Source organism: Lethenteron reissneri, chromosome 34, assembly GCF_015708825.2.
Source record: "Lethenteron reissneri isolate LAM-NWPU_2019-01 chromosome 34, ASM1570882v1, whole genome shotgun sequence".
Classification (NCBI taxonomy): Eukaryota; Metazoa; Chordata; class Hyperoartia; order Petromyzontiformes; family Petromyzontidae; genus Lethenteron; species Lethenteron reissneri.
Genome location: NC_083812.1, coordinates 6,152,522 through 6,172,296, shown reverse-complemented (window position 1 = coordinate 6,172,296; position 19,775 = coordinate 6,152,522). Strand labels below are relative to the sequence as shown.

Below are 19,775 nucleotides of genomic sequence, written 5' to 3'. Positions count from 1 at the left end.
TAACGGTTCGATTTCCACGATTCTTAAACGCGTCGATTTGTACGAAAGCGATTCATTTCCGGCACGTGTTGCGAGTCACGGGAATCGATCCGAATCGACGGGCGTTCGTATCGTGTCCATTCGATTAACTCGGGCACAAGCCTCGGGGCTGCCGTTGTTTGTCGTCGCGCTCGCGCAGAAGCTGTGGTGCCGCACCCCCCCCACCCCTCCCCCCCGCCGCTGGGGGCGTGGTGTGGAGCGACTGAGACTCGGGCAACGTTGGAGGTCGCCATCCAGGGAAGCAACAGGAAGAGAGATTGACCACCTCCACACAACCGCGTAAGCGATGGTCTCTCCACGCGTTCCGTCTCTCATTTGTCGTTTTGCTCAGAGGCAGCCGAAGATGAGTTGCAGGCGGTAGTTGTCACCGGCACTTATGAGCGAAGTCGCTATGTTGGGGGGTGGTGGTGGGGGGGGGGCGGGTGTGGTCTCGCCACGCCTTGTTAGATGCGCCCTCGGTCCGCAGGGCGGGCTAGGAAAAGCGTAAGGCGCCGAGGTGCGCGGCTCGGGCCTACTTAATTGAATGGAAACGCCGGTGACAGCCTTTCGTGTGGTTTCTGTGACAGTGTTCACTGTTCTGTAATTTAGATGTTGTTGTTGTTAACACCCAGTCGGTCCCACATGCTTGCTTCTCGATGTGAGTTGGTGTGGTCAATTGTAGCGTTGTGCCTGACGTTTGGTTATACGCAAAACGTAGAGTGTGTGTGTGTTCGTGCAGCGAAGGAATGTAGGAGCGTATTCACGGCAGTGAGCGGATTTGTATAATAAAAACACCGCCTTCATGTGAATGTTCTCAGGTTGTCATTGATAACATTGCTATCCAATCGTCAAGTGGAACTACTTGGGAAATTGAATTACGGTACTCGTCTGAGAAGCTGGCGTTTTTTGTTCAGTGTCCCCAGCCTCTTATCGCGCGATTAGATTGTTACTGTACTGTTTTATGACACGGGGGTCTTCCTTGAACAAGATACTCTTTGTTAACAACGACTTCTCACCGGGTTTTATACATTTCCTTTCAACGTCAAGACGCCTTTGTATTCGTTCGTGCACGCGTTCGTTATTTTTAATTGTGTAATGTATTTATGACAACAGTAAATCGAATTTGCTGGTAAAAGAAGAAAAGCAATAATGCCTTGGCCATTCATTCAAATTGTGGGCTAGTTTTGTAATAACTCTTGCCTTGCCCCCATCAAGTTTTCAATTCCTATTGAGTCCTAGATTCTGCGTTGCTCGTTTGATTTGGCCTGGTTTAGTAGGGGACACTCACGCTCGCATGTCATGGTCACCACGCTGAGTGTAGTTGACATTGAGAAGGGGAGAGAGATGCCCCTCCTGATGTTCTCAAGGTTTGAAGTTGGTTTTTCCGAATTAATTTTATTTTCAAATTATTTAGAAGTATAGGGTGTACTATATAAAAACCGTAACTACATTTTTTTTTATGAAACAACCGAAAATCGTGCACAAACTTAACGTTGTTCTTGTTATAGAGCTTATTTATGCACATCACGAGATAATTTGGTCCATTGCGCTTGGCATAAATGTTTCTTTTTTAAAGGCTGTTGAGGGATTGGACTTGTTTCTACTGTAGCGTAAAGGGCAGCAGCAGTAGCCAGCTAAGCAGCTTTGAAAGTCAGCACCACCCAACTATGGCAGAAATGTTAAGTTGATCCTGCAATCATTGGATGCAGACCCAAGTACACCACCCTGCCAGCTGCCCATAAAATAGAATTCCTTGCAAGGACACAAACCAACAGTGACAACTATCAAGCATTGATTCACACCTGCAAAAGGGCAATGCATACGTTGTGCTTTTTATGGCTTGTGTAAATACCATCAAGCATACAGCTGCTCGTAATTATCCTTATAGAATTCCACCATTGGTCATCACCTCGTTGGCTGTCTTGGCTATCATTGCAAGTATGCGACTGGGATTTTGCTGGAGTGGCTGTTTAATTGGGTGTGTCATTCCCACGTGTCTCTGACACAATGTCAAGTTAATCAACATTAACTCCACGTGGACAGTTCAACAGGCATCTGCTTTTGTGAGAGCCTCTTGTGTTGTCATAACAGCCACTTTTCAACTTTGCACTCTACTGCAGTGTTTACAATAGCGAGCTTTCTACATCCATTGCTGTATGTCCTATTAATCAATTTATGTACGATTCAAAATTATGGAAATTTCAATGAAGATGAATTTATATCGACATTGTTCACAGTATATTGGAACGATGCATTTACTTTTTTCATTCACCCATTTAAGCTGACTTGTTGGAGTCGAGGGATTTTTAAGGCTATAACTAAAAAAATATTGTAAGTATGGCTAGTTTGTCTGCCTTTATATACAATACTGTCACCTAAATTAAATGTGGTTTGCTTCAGGGTCGTGAGCATGTCAATGCAAGTGCATGCAGTAACTGCATTTGCATTACTTTGTTTTCACACAGCATGGTGTAACAACTCCCCCAAGACAAGCAAAGTACAAACCCAAGCACAAAAAAGGTTAGGCGGACTACTACAGTACTGCAAACGCCTGATTAAAGATTGTCAACGATTTTGAAAAAATGATTTGGTTGTTTATATCACTTGAATGGATTTTTTTTTATCTGGCACCATTACCTGCTAATGTATTGTGTTTGTTTGTGCTTGCTTGTAGCGATTATGCATACGCTGTAGAAGTAAATATTGTTTGGCTGATTTGGTGGAGATATACGTCGTTAAAGTGTCCATTATGAAATACAATATTTTTAATAGAAAACAATGGAATAAAGATTATGATATGAAAATCCTTTTTTTACTCTGGTTTAAAATGTTAGCATTGAAGGTGGCTTACAAAAAGATGTATTATAATATTCTTATGATGTTATATTTGTAATATTCTTAATGCCATACATTATTTGTATTTGCCAGGGAAACTCGCTACGTTATATTTCACTGCCTGTAAGATATTTTATTAAAAATATATAGATTAAAAAAGGGAATTACAACACGAATGAATTAATTAGTGAGGATTGGTTGCCCAGGTTCCTTATGGGATAAATGGAATCGCTTCATATCGGCTGACTCCACAGGAATCATAAGAACGAGTTGTGTGTTGTTTTATTGGTGAGGTTTTTGGTTGACTTAATCATCACACAAGTCAAAATGGACCTCTTATAAAATCACTTGCCATTTTAAAATATCGACTAAATACCGTATGTTATTGTCCATAAACTTAAATTTTTTATCTTGACTTAAAGCTTTCATGACTGCAGGAATTCATATTATTTGGGTCTTTCGGTAAAGTCACGTAGATAGGTTCAAAGAAAATAACAAAAAACTACGACGTTTCGATCGCAACACAAGTGGCCGTCATCAGGAAAAGGGGGACGACCGCTTGTGTTGTGATCAAAACGTCGTAGTTTTTTACTATTTTGTTATTTTCTTTGAACCTATCTACGTGACTTTACCGAAAGACCCAAAGAATAACTGTGCTATGTGTTTGTGATGGCAAATCAGTGACACGTGGTAACTGTATACCATAACACTGTTTATGGCAAACACTTGCAGGAGCTTGGCAAGTTCCAGCTTGCTGCTGCTTCATCCAGTCATGTGGATTGTCACGTACATTGATTTGTGCCTGACCCCAAGGTTCAATGTTGTGCGTGCTGTATATATGAGCCCGAGCCAACTTGGACATAATTTTCTTAACCGTGATATATTTTCTGAGAGGGAACATTTATTAATTTAGAATTGTCCGTTACATTTGATACTTTTTAAATAAATCCAACTAGCTTTTTTGCCCGTCCAAGGACGGGTGTATATTTGCAGTAAATCTGAAATATTCAATAGATAAATTGTTCAGCTCATGATTATTAATGAGAGGGTGTTGACCCATGTGGAGTGACGTAACCCTCGAATGGTATTGGGAAGGGGTGCGGCATGTGGAGTGATGTCACCCGCTCATGATTTTTAATGAGGGAAGAGGTGCTGCATGTGAAATGTGTGACCTTCTTGTGCGTTAGTGTAAATTTCCACGTGGGCATGAATTTTAATGAAGGGGGGGCGGGGGCTCTTTTGCAGTGATGTCACGCACGGATGTAGCACTGTGTTGCGTAGATTTATTTTTTTACCGTCACTTTCTGTAAAGAGACGTCATATTTGAAGCGACTTTGCGTAATAGATTATTTAATTCAGCTCCACCTTCCTCTGTGTTAGTGTAGAAATCGACCCACTCATGAATATTAATGAGGCGGGGTGGGCCTCATGTGGAGTGACGTCACACGCGGGACGGACAGACGTTTCTGGGTGTTTATAGTAGGTATTTTGAAGTTATTTTCCCTGAGTTGTGGAAGGAAATGACTAAATCTCAATAAAATAATTCACGTGCCTGAGAACAAGTGACATTTATCACGTAAAGTTTTATAAAATGCATAACATTTGTATATGCTGAGAGAGTTAATTGGTTAGCATCTATGTATGTAGCAACAGTCAATTTATGCCTGCAAAGTACAGTACAAATTACCATAAGCAAGTCACTATTATTCCAAGCACACTAATATTATATTCTTGGTTCTTTTGGTAAAGTCACGTAGAAGGGAAATAATAAAATAATATAAATAAAACAAAATTCTCACGACTTTTCGATTGCAACACAAGCAATCATCATCAGGTGTGAAAACCACAGCAAGAACATTTAAAAAAAAGTGCCGTGGTTTTCACACCTGATGACGATTGCTTGTGTTGCAATCGAAACGTCGTGAGAATTTTATTATTTTATTTTTATTATTTTATTATTTTCCTTCTACGTGACTTTACCGAAAGAGCCAAGAATATGAATCCCTGCAATCACGAAAGCTTTAAATCACGCTAATATTGTTATATTTTTTGCTTTGTACGTTTAACTTTTTTCGTGACGTACCTCCATGAAGTTTTACGTGATATGTGGTATACAGGGTATAGTATATGGCCACGATGTGGACAGTGCAGCAAAGTCCATTGTACATTCCTCTGCTCCCACGTTTATACTGCCCTCAACATTTATACTGCCCTGCTTTATCAACGTGCACTGACCAGCTTGGTGAAGTATAGTCAAGTAGCCTTCACTAACACGCACGTCGGAGGGAGGTCCTTATCCAGCAGTGGATTGACAAAACGGATGTGCTTGCACGCAGAATATGAACATCAAAACAAATATTGTTTGTAAACAAGGAAGATAAATCATGCATATGCGTGGATTTTGTAATACTAACATGCGTTTGTCCTCGGTAGTATTTGGTGATAATAACATTGTTCCAAGCAGCACAACAAGAGAACGTCATGCAGCACATGACCGACAGGATAGGGGAAGCGTGCATGGAATGTGAAGTTAAATACTCTTTTAGCAGTGGTTTTTTATCAAAATTTGGGCAAGCATTTGAACAATTTGGCCTGTTTTCTCTAGAGTAAGTCCCTAACATATGAACAGATATATGGAAATAACTAAGGCATTCATACTTTTTCAACCTTGGTTTGAAAGCATTAAATAGATATTGTATGTCATTTAAAAAAGATGATGAGTGTAACGCTTGAATTTCTTAAATTTGCTTTCACAGGTGCCGCAATGGGGAGGGTAAGCTCGGGCCTGTCGGATCGGAGGGAGGAGATGGGTCTCATTCGTCTCTGCCACTGGGGTCCAGCCGTGGCCCTCTCCGTAATCACCGTGTGCACCTGCATGGCCATCCTGGACTCGCTGCTGTGGTACTGGCCCACCGATACACCCGGCGGGCTTCTCAACCTCGCTGTGCTCTCCCTCTGGGCTTTTCTCATCCTCTACAACTACTTCAGCGCCATGTTCGTGGGGCCTGGCTATGTGCCTTACGGCTGGAAGCCCGTACGTACTCGGCGGTCGTGCTCAATCATTCATCTTTACCATCGCACTTAGCGTCATACATTAAAGTGAAGTATATATGGCGCCATAGGGATCCATAATTGTCGGCGGCTAAGTGCAGAAGTGTCTCGCATTGCCAAGAATTTGGTGATTTCGTAACTGCAGGAACTTCTGCATTTATATCATCAGCAAATGGTGATGTTTTTGCATCATCATGGTGTACTAGGTATTGCCATGTTGGACTTTCGCCCAAACGGTTGCCTTGTCACGGGACAGAAAATTACAGTTTAGCAATTTTGTAACATGATACTTGGACACATTGTAAACTTGATATCAGTGACTGTCTTGCAAACAGTGTTATGGAATATCTTTCACTGATGCCATAGATATGTTTGTTTTCCTAGTGTTCATTTATAAAATACTGATTAAACAGTTGCAAGTCCATATAAAAATGCAGTGTTATCTAACATTGTGACATTTGTTGTCAGGTAAGTTCTTGATTTAACATTCATTTGAAAAAAAAAATTGATCCTTACAAGATATGTTTGATTTACTCTCTTAACACCTTTGTTGCTCTTAGGACACAGTCACTGATAAGTTGCATAGCTTCAGAGTCCTAAGACATTGCCGCCAGGTCTCTTTATGTAAGTGATGTGGACTGAATAAGGTATTGCTGACTGTTCTTTGTCTTCGCTGGTTGTGTGTGTCATTAGGAAAAGCCAGAGGATGTCCAGTACCTGCAGTATTGCAACATCTGCCAGGGGTACAAGCCCCCACGCTCACATCACTGCCGCAAGTGTAACAGGTCAGAAAACCATTTCCTCAATCGTCGGTTTATGATATTAGCAGGTTTAGTTGCCGTTTATTCTCATGTGTGCGTCTGAAGGCGATAAGAACAGACCTTTCTCTGAACGTTAGCTAAACCAGGCAATGGTAATGATGACCATGAAAGTTTAACACGTAGGCTTTCGCGAACCAATATTCGTCATTCAGGTTTTTTGGTTTAGATCGCGTAAATATATAAAAGTGTCGTTAAACCTGCCACCACCCGAAACAGCCAATTAGTAAGGGTTTGTCACGTAAACAGAACATGCCAATTTGTTATTAGTAAACACAGTTGGACTTTTACATAGTACAGCACACTGTTTATGTGACAAACCTTACTAATTGTCTGTGTCTGGTAGTGGCGGGTTTAACGACACTTTAATATATTTACACACTCTAACCCAAAAAACCTGTATTATGGGTGACCATTGTAGATGACCATTGGGGCGCTTCAGTGGCGAGATGTTAACTACCTCGCCTGGTATACAATAGGTCATGGGTTCGACTCCAAATACGCAGGCCCTGACGCCTGTGTATTTGGAGTTTACACATCTCATCCTGTAGTCGCTTGGATTTGTCTCCGCTTCATAAGTGTTTTCCCTCCAGATTTAGCAACATGCGTTTAGAGTATTTGGTTGCTATAAATGTCCATATGATATGCCACGTTGTTGAGCTACCATTTGTGGCCAGGTCGCTTCTGAAAAAGACCTAAATAGCTCAGTGGGCCTTACCTGGTGAAATAAAAATAGTAAAAAGTTTAGATTGTTGTTAATCTATTGTGGTGTGTCACACCCGACACAGTTGTTCCTTAAGGTCTAGTTTAAATAATATATGCATATTATATATAATTATTGCCTGCAGCAGTTGATGAATCATTCAAACCGTCTTCCTACATCAAGAATGGGGGCAGCTGTTTTTGTGAATTTTACTTAATATTTTAGTGACTACAGAGGAGGGTGGTGTGAAATGTTGCGTTCTTAATAAGTACCATTGTATCAAACATTAGCTTGCATTGTTGATACTTAAAAATGCGTTACCTTGTGCATGCCTGCTCAAGAACAGTCGTAATTAACAGTTGTTTTGTATTGTGTGCATGCCTTTCAGGTGCGTGATGAAGATGGACCACCACTGCCCATGGATCAACAACTGCTGTGGCCACTCCAACCATGCGTACTTCACGTGGTTCCTGCTGCTGGCGCCACTGGGCTGCTTGCACGCATCTGCCATCATCTCTCTGACCATCTATAGCCAGCTGTACCACAGGGTCAGCTCCTGCTCCCACTGGCTCTCCTGCAGGGCAGTACTCAACACCTTCCTACTTTTCTTACTTTTCTGCGCAGCACGTTCTTGAAACTGTAACTAACCCGTCTGCATCTGCGTCTGAATCGGTGTTCCTTCCAAGGCTGGCCTTCCCAAACGCTTTTCTTCCGTGGGTCCGGGTTTCGTGGTTGTGTGAGTGAGTCCTGCCCTGGACTAAGCAACCTCAAAGGGACACCATAAAATATGGATTAGCATTGGTGCTCATGAGTCTAATGCGGCATACGTTTGTATTTTTAAACGTTTTGCAAACTGCACACTACATCATTATGAATTTACAATTGGCAGTAATGTCACGAGAAATATATCACCATACTTTTGCAGCATCGCTTTTTTAATTTATGGCTCAAGGGCCTTACAATTCTCCTGAGCTCTGCCTTTTTATCATAAAGTGCAAGCCGCTTTGCAGTGATAATGTATAGCCCAGGAACCATGCACGCTGAGTCCATGGGTCCTTATGGCTGCACTGGTGACCTGAAATTTATCGGAGCTTAGAGGCATCACAGTGTGGGCCTGGTTGAGTATTGTGGCTCTACATGTGATAAACAGTGGATTGGTTTAGGTTCTTTTTAGCAAAATATATCGTTCCCCTGGCTTCAGTGTCGGTAAGCGCAGATGTGCCTACAATCCTGATAGCGACGCTTTGTGTCACGCAAACGCATGCACTCTCATGTACCAGTTTTCGTCTGTGGGCTAACTATTCCATTTTCACAATCTTGACCCAGTGCTGCCACTTATTCATTCTTGTCCTCTGCATTCTTCTGTCAATTCAAGGTAATCTTTTTGGCATTACTTGCATTTACTTATTACTCAGACCTCATGTGAATTCATTTTTATTCCTGTTCTATCATTCTCGGTTAACTCTTTATAACGAAATATGTCACAGTTAATCTCTTGTTACAAACAGAACAAACATGTATTCAAAAGTATAAATTGTAAAATTTGATTTACTTGGCTTATATTTGTTATCTGGTAGGCAATTACAAATGTATATTCTTTTAATAATCACGAAATAGAATCAATTGTTATAGGATATGGAAAAGCTGTATTCTTGTGACCTCTTGATGATACACCAGTTGACCTTTCATTCTGATGGAGAAATAACTACTGACAAGCAATGGCTCGTAAGTTCTTTAGATATAGACTAAATACATATTTCAATAACTACTTCATTTTGTTATAAACTGTTTCCCCATTTGTCATTGACCATATCACATTCTTGTAAGGATTAAATTGAAACTCGAATACGCAGATCAAAGTAAGTTTTGCTTAACACTGCAGCTTTCAAATATTTTTTTACAATTTTAAAAACATTCTGGGAAAATTTTGCAAACTCATTTTTTAAATATAAAGTCCTCCTTTTTCATTGACCAACTTTACTATTTTACATTCATTCAGAACAAATATTTTGAATATTTTGCAACCCAATATGTGAATTTGACAAATTGTACGGCAATGTTTATTTTTTTACTTGGCACTCTTAGCAGTGTTTGTCACGAAAACAGGAGTCGTTTGTTTTATAATCCCGTTTCTGTGTGAAAGGTTTTAAAATATGGCACACAATTTTTGCTTATCATGTGGAGGGTACGGAAGTTGGGTTCACGTTGGTGGTGTTGCAATGTTCCCCGACGCTATCCATGGTGTCTCGTATCCCATGCTGCAGATCTCCTTTGGGATGACAAAACTGCAGATCGACGTGTCAGCTCCGCCCATGGGACCTGTGCCGTTCGGAGTTTCAGCTTTTGCTGCATCCCTGTTCGCTCTGGGCCTTGCTGTGGGCACTACCATTGCCGTGGGAATGCTTTTCTGTGTACAGGTTTGTCTCTCTTCTACAGCAGGACTATTACAAACTCTCCAGTGTGCGACTGTGGTCATGCAGAACAGACCATACTACATATCACGACGCAACGCCAGATCCACAAAAGGGAAGGAGACATCGCAGCGATGCATATTTCGCTGCTCCTGACGTGGTTATCTGGCTTGACCACCTGAATGTGAAATCGTAGTTGCTGTTCTGCATCTACTTCAGCCATACGAAAGAAAAAGAAACGAGACTAATTTCATGATGTACATATATATTTTTCACTTGCCAACGAAGGCGGTGGTTTTCAAAAGTTCATCAACTTGCATGTTGCCTTGTCCCGTTACTGCTTTCAATTAGTAGAGCACACCTTCTGTAGCTTCTATATTACTTAATTAAGGATTTAAAAGTCTGCCTGCAGCTAAACTGATTGGGGTGCACACGTTGTATTGGCTGTTTTATCACAAGTACTTGGATACATGTCATTATAGCTAAATAAGTTGCACCCTTATTTTCTTTGCAGATTAAAATTATTTTGAGAAACAAAACTTCCATCGAAACCTGGATTGAAGAAAAGGTAAGAAAGAAAGTACCTGAAATAAGAACTATGTGGAACAAATAAATCTGGCTTTAAATTTAAAAACCTCTACATTTCTCAAGAGTTTTCTAGTTCAGACTGTCATTCAAAGTGTTTTACAATGGGGATATTTAAATATTAAATATGTCACTTATTACCAGTGTCTAGAATTCACAACGATATATGTTATATCCACTTCTCATTTGATCCAAAATGTCTTTTTGTTGATTATGCACAAATCATATCAGGTTTGCATGACTTATGAATGTAGAACTGTTTGACATTTGGATGTGTACTGAACAGTAATACTGCTCTTTGGTAATCCTGCTGTGAAAAGGACTAAAATATTAATTTGTTTATTACTCATGTTTAAGCCTGCAGCAATAATGCCAAAAAATACAACCATCCACCAGGTTAACCCTTCTCTTGTCTCCCTTGTCCTTTCAGGCACGGGACAGAATCAACTATTATAAACTGGACGAGCAGTTTGTGTTTCCGTACGATCTGGGCTCACGCTGGGCCAACTTTAAACAGGTGGTGACGCTCGGGGGCATGCCGCGTGGGAACGGCGTGCACTGGGCCCTTCACGAGGGCTGCGACCCCTACACGCTCACGGTGCTTCTGCAGTGCTGTTATGCACCACACCTCACCGACATACACCGCACATTGCCAGCATGCCGCGATGGTATAGAATGTCAATGTACCTCTGTATTCAAGCTGTTATGGACTCATTGCCAGCATGCCGCGATGGTATAGAATGTGAGTGTACCTCTGTATATTAAGCCGATATGGACTCATAACAGCATTGGGTATGAAGGTCTTCCACCCACTCTGTATATTAGAACCGCGACATGTTTCCTTCAGTGAGTGGCTCACCAGTTGCTGAATACTATGCAGTGAGTGTTGTTTGCAAGGCTGACTGGTTCATCTCATCAATACTGTTATATTTTATATATATTAATCAGAATTGCTTGATAATTAATTTTGATGGCTATCCATGGTGTTATGTGGGAGCACTTTTCCAAATTGAATCTCCATCTATTAATTTCAGTTAAGTCAGGTTTATAAATATAATCCCATGAAGGATGGCCAAAGCATCAAGCGAAGTAAGGTCATGCACTGTTTACTCCAATAACTGCAATTACTCTAATAATATTTTAAATTCTCTGCTTACAAGAGACTACGTTATGTTTCAGGTGGAGCAGCTCAAGCAGAAGGCTGACAAGAGGGCCAGGACGGTGAGTGGATGTTCTTGGTTTGACAAGCGAGACAGAAGCTAGACTCATTGTCAAGGAACGCAATACCAAATTTAGTGAAAACAATCGGACTATCATGCATCCAAACTACCTCTTTTGCAAGTGGAATTAAACTGCAAATCTCTGCACTGTGATGGCATGCTGTCTGTCATAGGATATTGTATTTCCATGCACCTCCGATCAGCACGGTTGGCTATGCACACTGCGAAATAAGTTCTACATACATATGTATAGCATGTTTTCACAGTACAGCAAACATACGTGCTAACTAAATGTGAGTGTAGATTTAACGGCACTGCAGAGTTGATTTAAAAGCATTCTTAGAAGAAATTGACTGAACATCCCAATGAAAGGACCCTCTAGAAAAGTCTTGAGACTCAGGGCTTGGTGGATAAAAAAATTGGCTTAATTATTATGCTGTCACGTAACACAATACCACACTTTCGTGTACTTATTCGCTTGAAGCTCTACAGCCTCAAGAGTGACCTGTCACACGAGCTTAATATCGACTTAAGTTGCCGTAGTGTTTTTTTGACAGGAGTTATAAAAATGAGATCATTCACCAAAGCCGTTTCAGCTTGACACCAGCCAGTGGCGCTCGAGTGAGATTTGTGTCGACCGAGGCTACAGAGCGGTCACGGCGCATTTGCAGGTGCCGTACCGTGCTTCGGAGAACTACAGCGGAGCGTGCTGCCCCATCACCAAGGGCGTGAGGACACTCTTCGGGATGCCCTGCACGGATGAGCCTCGCATCAAGCTGACGCGGGGCGACGTCGTGCTCATCACGCGTGCCACCAAGTATGCGCGGCTAGGCGGTCTTGCATGAAACGGCCTCGTATGTTTGCGTGCGAAACAACAAAGCCTAACTGTCAGTAAAGCGCCTGCATTTTCTTATTGATTCTTGTGGAAATTATTTGCACAGAAATTAGAGATGGGAAGTTGCTACATGATTCCTATGCTGGAAATGTGATTCTGTTCTTAGAATCGAATACGGTTACTCGTGAGATTGGTCTACAAGATGTGTGACCACCATGGAGATGGAGCAATGAAATCGGCCTCTGTGCAGGTGCCAGGTGGATTGTTATATTGCAGAACCATGGTAAATGGGGATTGCTTTGGGGAGGCCCTGAATCAGCAGTGAATTGAACTTGGCTGATGATAATGAATCTTTCGAATAGTTGTATGTAAATTAACTATCTCCATGAGATACACTTGGTTGATAAAGTAAAATTGTTCGACTGAATATCTGAAGTGGACACACTGCAAATCACGACCACATTTGCTGCCGTGTAACTTTTCCCATAATTTTTTAATACATGTTGGATAATTTTATATTATTTTATACATTGGAGTTGACATCTGATTTATGAAGCCTTTTTCTTTTCACTTTGTTTTACATAGGCACTGGTTTTATGGAGAAAAGGTTGCCGATGGCGGTAAGTGTCCAAACAGCTTTGCCTAACAATTTGTAAGTGGATGTTACAAGCTCTGAAGTATATTTTAACCAATGTGGGTCATTGTGTGCCTTTAGTTAATATAAATTCACAAATAAAAATTATACAACTAAAGCACTCTTACCATTTCATCAAGCTCAAGAGTTCTTAGACGATGTCATTGATGCCACCACACTTTGCCATCACTTCCTGCTGCTAGATGCAGCACATCTTACAACATTCACACCCATCCCAAGATCTGCCTTTAAATTACCTTCTCATTTTTCTTTAGCTCTTCCCTTTGATTTTCCACATCTAGTTGCTGAGATATATACCTGTCCTGGCAATGTGGCACACACAATCCACCCATCACAACTCACTTTGACTTGTTGCATCTGCACTAATTTTGGCATGTTCAATTATGAATGTCCAATGTGCTCACCCTATCCTGACATTAATTTCCTAGCATTCTCCACGGTCGCTAGTATTGAAAGGCCTTAAGCTTATCTTCTAGTTACTTTATTCAAATCCCATTCCCACTCATGCAGTAATATGAACATTACCACGTCTCAAAAGAGTGTCTTATAACACCAATGTTGACTTCGCTACTCCTCCAGTGTGATTTATGTCATTCGCCAATAATTCACTTTCCTAACACATCTCTTGACCTTGCAACTCTCTTTATTATGCACCTTGCTACTTAAATGAGTGAAGTCTTCTACCTCCACATTCTCATGTTCTACTTTGATAAACGTACAAGAGGTGCATTTCTAACCACTGCCATTAACATCCATGGAATTCCCAAGTTCCTAAATCAAAGACATGGGGTTTCTCGGAGGGCACTTAACTGATGGAATTAAGCACAGTAAATTGATTATGTACAAAAACTACCCAAAGTCTCCCTCTTTGAAAGAGTAAAGGCCTAAATAACACGATGCAATTTCGGTGAATTCCGACTGAGGGCTTTCAGTTGCGTCACTATTGTGTAATTTTTGCACGATGCAATCGGTCGCAGTTGCAGTTGCATGATTGATCCCGGTTTATATTTTTGCAATCTGACAAAATTGTCAGCGTAGCCTCAGAGTTCACCTAGCCTGGCACACGTGCTGTGGTGACGTCACCACCATTAAGTGCAAAATGTTGGTTGTTGTACAGCAGGTGTTTCCTTGTGTGAGAATCGCAAATATGCTTGCTTGTTTGTTTTGTGTGTATGTACGCCAGGTGTGTGAGAGAGAGACCGTTTGCGTGGTAATTAATGGGCGTGTGCACGTTTGTTTTGTGTGTGTACAATAGTCGTGTGGATTTGGATGTGTGTGTGTGCCGGTACAACACGCATGGTGGCGTAGTAGTTAGCGCACGGTGACATTAACGTAGTTCGATCATTGGCCATGGCTAACATCGATGGCGAGTGTTATATGAACTGGTCCTGGGCGTCAAGGTTGACTCTTTATGCGAGTACCTTATGCAGTGTATATGCACATTTTCTGTGCATGCACCATGCCTGCCTTGTTGTTGCTCGTTAAGAACACTACCCTGACATCTGGTGTAAGCATGTGTTTGTGTATATATAACACATTCCTGCGGAGGGAGCTGGTAGGAACGTTGGGTTGCTCGGTCAATGGCCAGGGTCAATGGCGATGTGGTGTATTCCGCAAATATGGCTGACTGTGAGGGGGGGCACAAGCCGGCGTGAGTAGGTTAAACGTTGAGTTTTATAAGGGCACCACGGGGTGACAAGCCCCTCCCCACCCAGCCCCACCCCTCCCACCCCCCACCCAGCCCCACCCTCCCCACCCAGCCCCTCCTCACTCTCCCCTCCTCACCCAGCCCCTCCCCACCCTCCCCACCCAGCCCCTCTCCACCCAGCCCCACCCTCCCATTTTTGGATGCACGACGGACGGACACAATAATCCCCTGTGGGCTGGTGGAACCAGGTGGTTCCTACCAGTATATGTGTGTGTGTGAGTGTGCTTGATTATGTATATTTATACATGTGTTTATGTATTGTGTGACTTGTTCCCTGTCTCATGGCACCCTTTGGGACAGTATTGCACTGTTGCAGTGTCACCTCGAACGCTTGCTTGCGATCGATGGTTTGCAATCCTGTGCACTCTTTAATTATACGCCCACATCGATTGCACTGAAATGGCATCATGTATCTCGGGTCTTTAATAATCCTCCGTGAGATTTCACCATGGTAAGGAACATTGAGTTTATTTGAAACACTATCGCGTAATGTGTATGTAAGTTTATTGTACATTTTTGTCTTCTTTAATCCATTGCTAGATGAGGGCCTCCCCACACTGAGGCTCTTGGTGGTCAGTGCAATTAGATGGAGACAGGGAGCATAGAATACATGACAACGATTATTATAATTCAATCACTATACAGTTTCAAACCTGCTTAGTTTCCGAACTCTGATAAGATGGGGCTCATTCCAGGTTATTTGGTCAGAGGCAAGTTTATGGTACAGCCGTGAGAGTATAGTGCGTGAGTGTGACATGCCTGGTGTGTGTGTGTGTGTGGCATGTGAGTGATGCGTGTGTTGTGTGCAGCACATGCGGGGGTGTGTGCGTGGCACGTGCGACGCGTGTGGTGCACGTGGCACATGAGTGTATGACGTATGTTGCGTGTGCGCATGCTGCAGAAGGAGAGCGGGAGCGTGGTTGGTTTCCCCGTCGCTGTGCTGAGCGCATCTCCCTGCCGGACACGGAGAGCATGGAGAGCACGGAGAACTCCACCGAGGGCAAGAAGAATTCCTGACGTGCAGAGATATACCACCCTTCTCCACACGACACCGCTCTACGGCAAATGTGCAAAAAGCGCACATGCTCGGAAAATTATTCTAAACACAAAATAGAAACCTTCTTTACAGCTGCGCTAACGTTTACAAATGGCTCCTGGAAATAAATTAAGGAAACTACTGAACACGATACATTTTGCATTTTTTTAAAAACTTAAATGGTTACATCCTGTACGTGTTTTACTCTAAATTTATAATATGTTAATGTGTTCTTGAATTTGAGGATGAACAATGTTTAAAGGATAATAGTGCTCTGAAGTGTGTGTACCTTTGGTGCACACCTCTAAATTAAAGTATTTTACCTTTGCTTTCAGTTGCAAAGGTTCCTCTTCCGCTGTTTGCATGAAATGCTGTTTGGCTTTGGGAAATAGTTTGGGTCCGATTTAACAGGAGTGGATTTGCATACCCGATTTTGCAGAATTTTTGCAGAAGGATCTTCTCATTGACTTAATGGTCAGCCAGCTTTAATATTGCCTACAATTACATGTTTTGCATCATTTTGCTTTTGTGTGACCACTCAGAGCTCTATATGTACGCATTTCTCTTATTTTATCTGGGTTAGGTTTGTGTTCATTTTCGTGTATTATGCGGCTAATCTATTTCTACTCAATGAAATTTGAATTCACTCTTTTACTATATTTATTTTACCAGGTAAGGGCCACTGAGCTATATAGTTATTTTTCAGAAGTGACCTGGCCACAAATGATAGTTCAACAAATTGGCTTATGTGGAAATGTATAGCAGCCAAATACTCTAAACGCATGTTTCTAAATGTGGAGGTTAAAACTGGTGGACCCAGAGAAAAAGCCACACGATCACGGGGAGAACTTGCAAACTCCAAATATACAGCAGCAGGCGTCATGGATGGGATAGAACCCACGACTTCCTCTCTATGCGGCCACGCGTGGGAAATCATGTGTACTATATGCGCTACTTGGCAGGCAGCTGTCTGATGCGGTGCATTGTGGGTTGTGTGATTGTGGTCTATGCTACGCGATTTCGCTTTGTTATATTTTTTTGGAACGCGCCTACCACAAAGTGAGGGAAAACTGTATTACCCTCAGCCTCCATCGGTGCCCATAGACTCTGCCACGTGACTTTGCTGTCCGTGCAGTGTAGAGTAGGATTTTGCAAACTCCAGGTCCAGTAAACAGAGTATACGCTGATTAGATGTAACGTGCAGTTTGAATTGGATTATGCTTTCCGCACCTAAATGTGAAAATCCAGCCTGGTCAGACCGTTCCATTTCATTTCCACTAACACTTTATTGTATGGTTTCATATTTATTTAATCGAGTACCAGGTACGTGAATCCTCCATAACATTTTTTCCCAAATCATATTGCTAAGTTTCAGCTCTCCCTAACACTAGAATTGAGACATTACAGTTGGAGTAAAGGCATTTATTCATCTGATGTGTATGTGCACCCTGTTTTGTGAAATCTTTATCTGGCTCAATCAAGTTCTAAAACTAACTGTGGCTTGTACGAGAAGAAGAGAAAAATGTGTATTAATGCTGCTGTCTTGATGACCAAACAGCATTGTGTCTTAAGCCATCGTATAGCAATAGGTAACTACTGGGGCCAAATGTATTGTCTATATTCTCGAGTTTCACATAAGAACACTTGGTCCACATACACACCTAATTTAATTGCGAGTTTTTAGTTGCAATGGGAGCCGCGATGATGGTCAATGTGCTTGGGAAGGTCGAGGATGTAGACATTTTTTAAATGCTGGCACCCAACCAAGTTGTGGTGCAATACAGCAGGGTATTAAAATCTCCCAGGCCATACTCATCAATTAAAAAAAGTAATATATTAATGTTTGTATCCTTAAAATAAAAAATAAGTAAGAAGTGTCACATTTGAGTTTTTACTCCCGTGACGGTGTTTACATAGTATTTCCACGGTGGCTGAATGGGCGTCAAGTCCAAGCTTATTCCAAATCAAGCAATGAATGGTGGTGGCGGCGGTGTGGCTCGGGTAGGGTGGACAGGTGGTGTTAATGTCATCGCTGCCACGCTGCTGAGGGACAGCAAAGTTGTGTTGAAAGCAGTGCCCTGCAAATCGGCACTGCGGCCCATTTGAAGTTGCCATGAATAAGCTGGTTATGATGGCCTTTAGACATTTTGTGTACAGCAAATGGATAGATTGTGCCAATGGACATTCTCTATCAGTAAATATGGCTTGTGGAGAGGAAGCAGTGGTATTTAGAGGAATCTATTTATTTTATATGTTTTGCTTAAACACGGGTATTTGGTAGTTTTATTTTTTGTTATGTTTAACCACTAGCTCGCATGCATCAATCTGTAACTACTATTCAAATCGTTCTTTATGGAAAACAGGCTGGCACTTTCATAGATGCTGGTTTTATCTTGATTTGGGTATTTTTTTGTTTCGCCTATTCTGTTCAACATCACTCATTTTCATGTTAAGATTAAATAATTCTCGGTATATTCACCGATGATTCACAGATTCGTTTGACACAATCTGTCGTGCATTTATGATTTTAATGTGATGATAGCCAGAAAAAAGTGCAGTCAATGGGGCCTTATGCTGTATATACTTTCACTCAGTATGGCGCATTGAGAAATACAACCATGGTAAACCGCAGCGTGCTGTCAGCTACCAAGATAAATTGTCCTATTTTTGCCACATACTAAACAAGCACATGCATTATCAATAAACATCGACATTTAAGTAATTACTGTGGGATTAATTATACACATGTTCATGTATTGTCAGTCACAAAATGTATTCCTGATTTCCACAAGACTAGAAACACTCAAGTGCCCTCCACTCAAGGTTCTGAAGGTTAGTGCCAAACATTGCCTAACGTACCAATTGTTGCATTTGAACCCAGTTCTTGATAGACTTTAAATGATTTTGGTATATTTCGCTAAACTCAAGTTCAGTACTATAAGCACGAGCTCCTTCATTGGGTTTAGAAGTCTGTGCATTTTTCGTATGTAATGTTTGGTCTTTGGTTAAAATTGTCCAGAATTGTTAAATGTGGATTTGTCCTATTGGCGGTTGTGTGCTTAACTGATCTTGGAAAATGTTGGATGGTGTTTCGATATTTTGTCGAATAAGGTAACGGTTTATATGTTTGTTCCTGATGACCAGTATTCCTGTAATCAATTTTCACCTTTGTATTAATGCTGCGTATAGGCTAAAGAACCACCAAAACATTTAAGTATCTTTAAATTTGTCAATGCACTTGCTTTGACTAATCTACTTCCAGAGGTGAAGACCAGGTGAAACGAAGTACTGTATGTTCACTCTTACACATGCTTGCTGTTATATACAGCTATATTGTCTGTGGTCTCCCAATATAAGTTTTTAATCGAACCGTGGAGCATAGTGTTAATACTATATCAGTGAATGAGTTGATTGGATCATTGAGTAAATTTGAGCCCTGAAATATGTTTTAGATATTTGTATGCTGTATTTGGTATACAGATGCCAATACATTCCCAGTGTTGAACATTGGAACATAGCCCATTTTGGAACACAGCAATCATGTTGGCTAAATTATTTTCCACGTCACCTAGCAATAACCAATTGTACAGTGTAATATTTTATGAACGTTATTTTAAAAGGAAACATGCATGAAAAAGCATAGAATTTCTGGAATAAAATGCTAAGAAACAATTGTTCTCGTAATGTGTTTTTTTAATTAAAAGAAAATACGAATAAGCACATTGAATAATGTATGTTAAAGTTGAAACATGATATTGGGATTCACAATCCAGGTCCAAGCCTTTACACTGAATTGTGTTTTTTTTTCATTATAACCTAATATTACCAAGTTGGATGTACTCGGCTTGAATCGGCGCGTGCAGGCAATAGATGCATTTCTCCATCACAAAAGCATGAGAG

General features: G+C 41.4%; 1 protein-coding gene across 2 annotated transcripts; it reads left to right on the top strand.

Annotated features, from left to right (window-relative positions):
- Nucleotides 1-210: 210 nt before the first annotated feature.
- On the top strand, nucleotides 211-19,547 carry ZDHHC6 (zinc finger DHHC-type palmitoyltransferase 6). 2 transcript variants are annotated; one of them, XM_061565129.1, is made up of 12 exons: nucleotides 211-318; nucleotides 2,484-2,538; nucleotides 5,610-5,887; nucleotides 6,598-6,689; nucleotides 7,814-7,973; nucleotides 9,690-9,842; nucleotides 10,351-10,404; nucleotides 10,852-11,019; nucleotides 11,601-11,642; nucleotides 12,313-12,458; nucleotides 13,062-13,096; nucleotides 15,741-19,547. In XM_061565129.1, the coding sequence occupies exons 3-12, from the start codon at nucleotides 5,618-5,620 to the stop codon at nucleotides 15,854-15,856; spliced, it is 1,236 nt and encodes a 411-aa protein (XP_061421113.1). In that variant the 5' UTR covers nucleotides 211-318; nucleotides 2,484-2,538; nucleotides 5,610-5,617; the 3' UTR covers nucleotides 15,857-19,547. The 2 variants fall into 2 exon arrangements, with proteins under 2 accessions (XP_061421113.1, XP_061421112.1); XM_061565128.1 differs by having other exon boundaries at nucleotides 7,814-8,006.
- The last annotated feature ends 228 nt before the right edge of the window (nucleotides 19,548-19,775 follow it).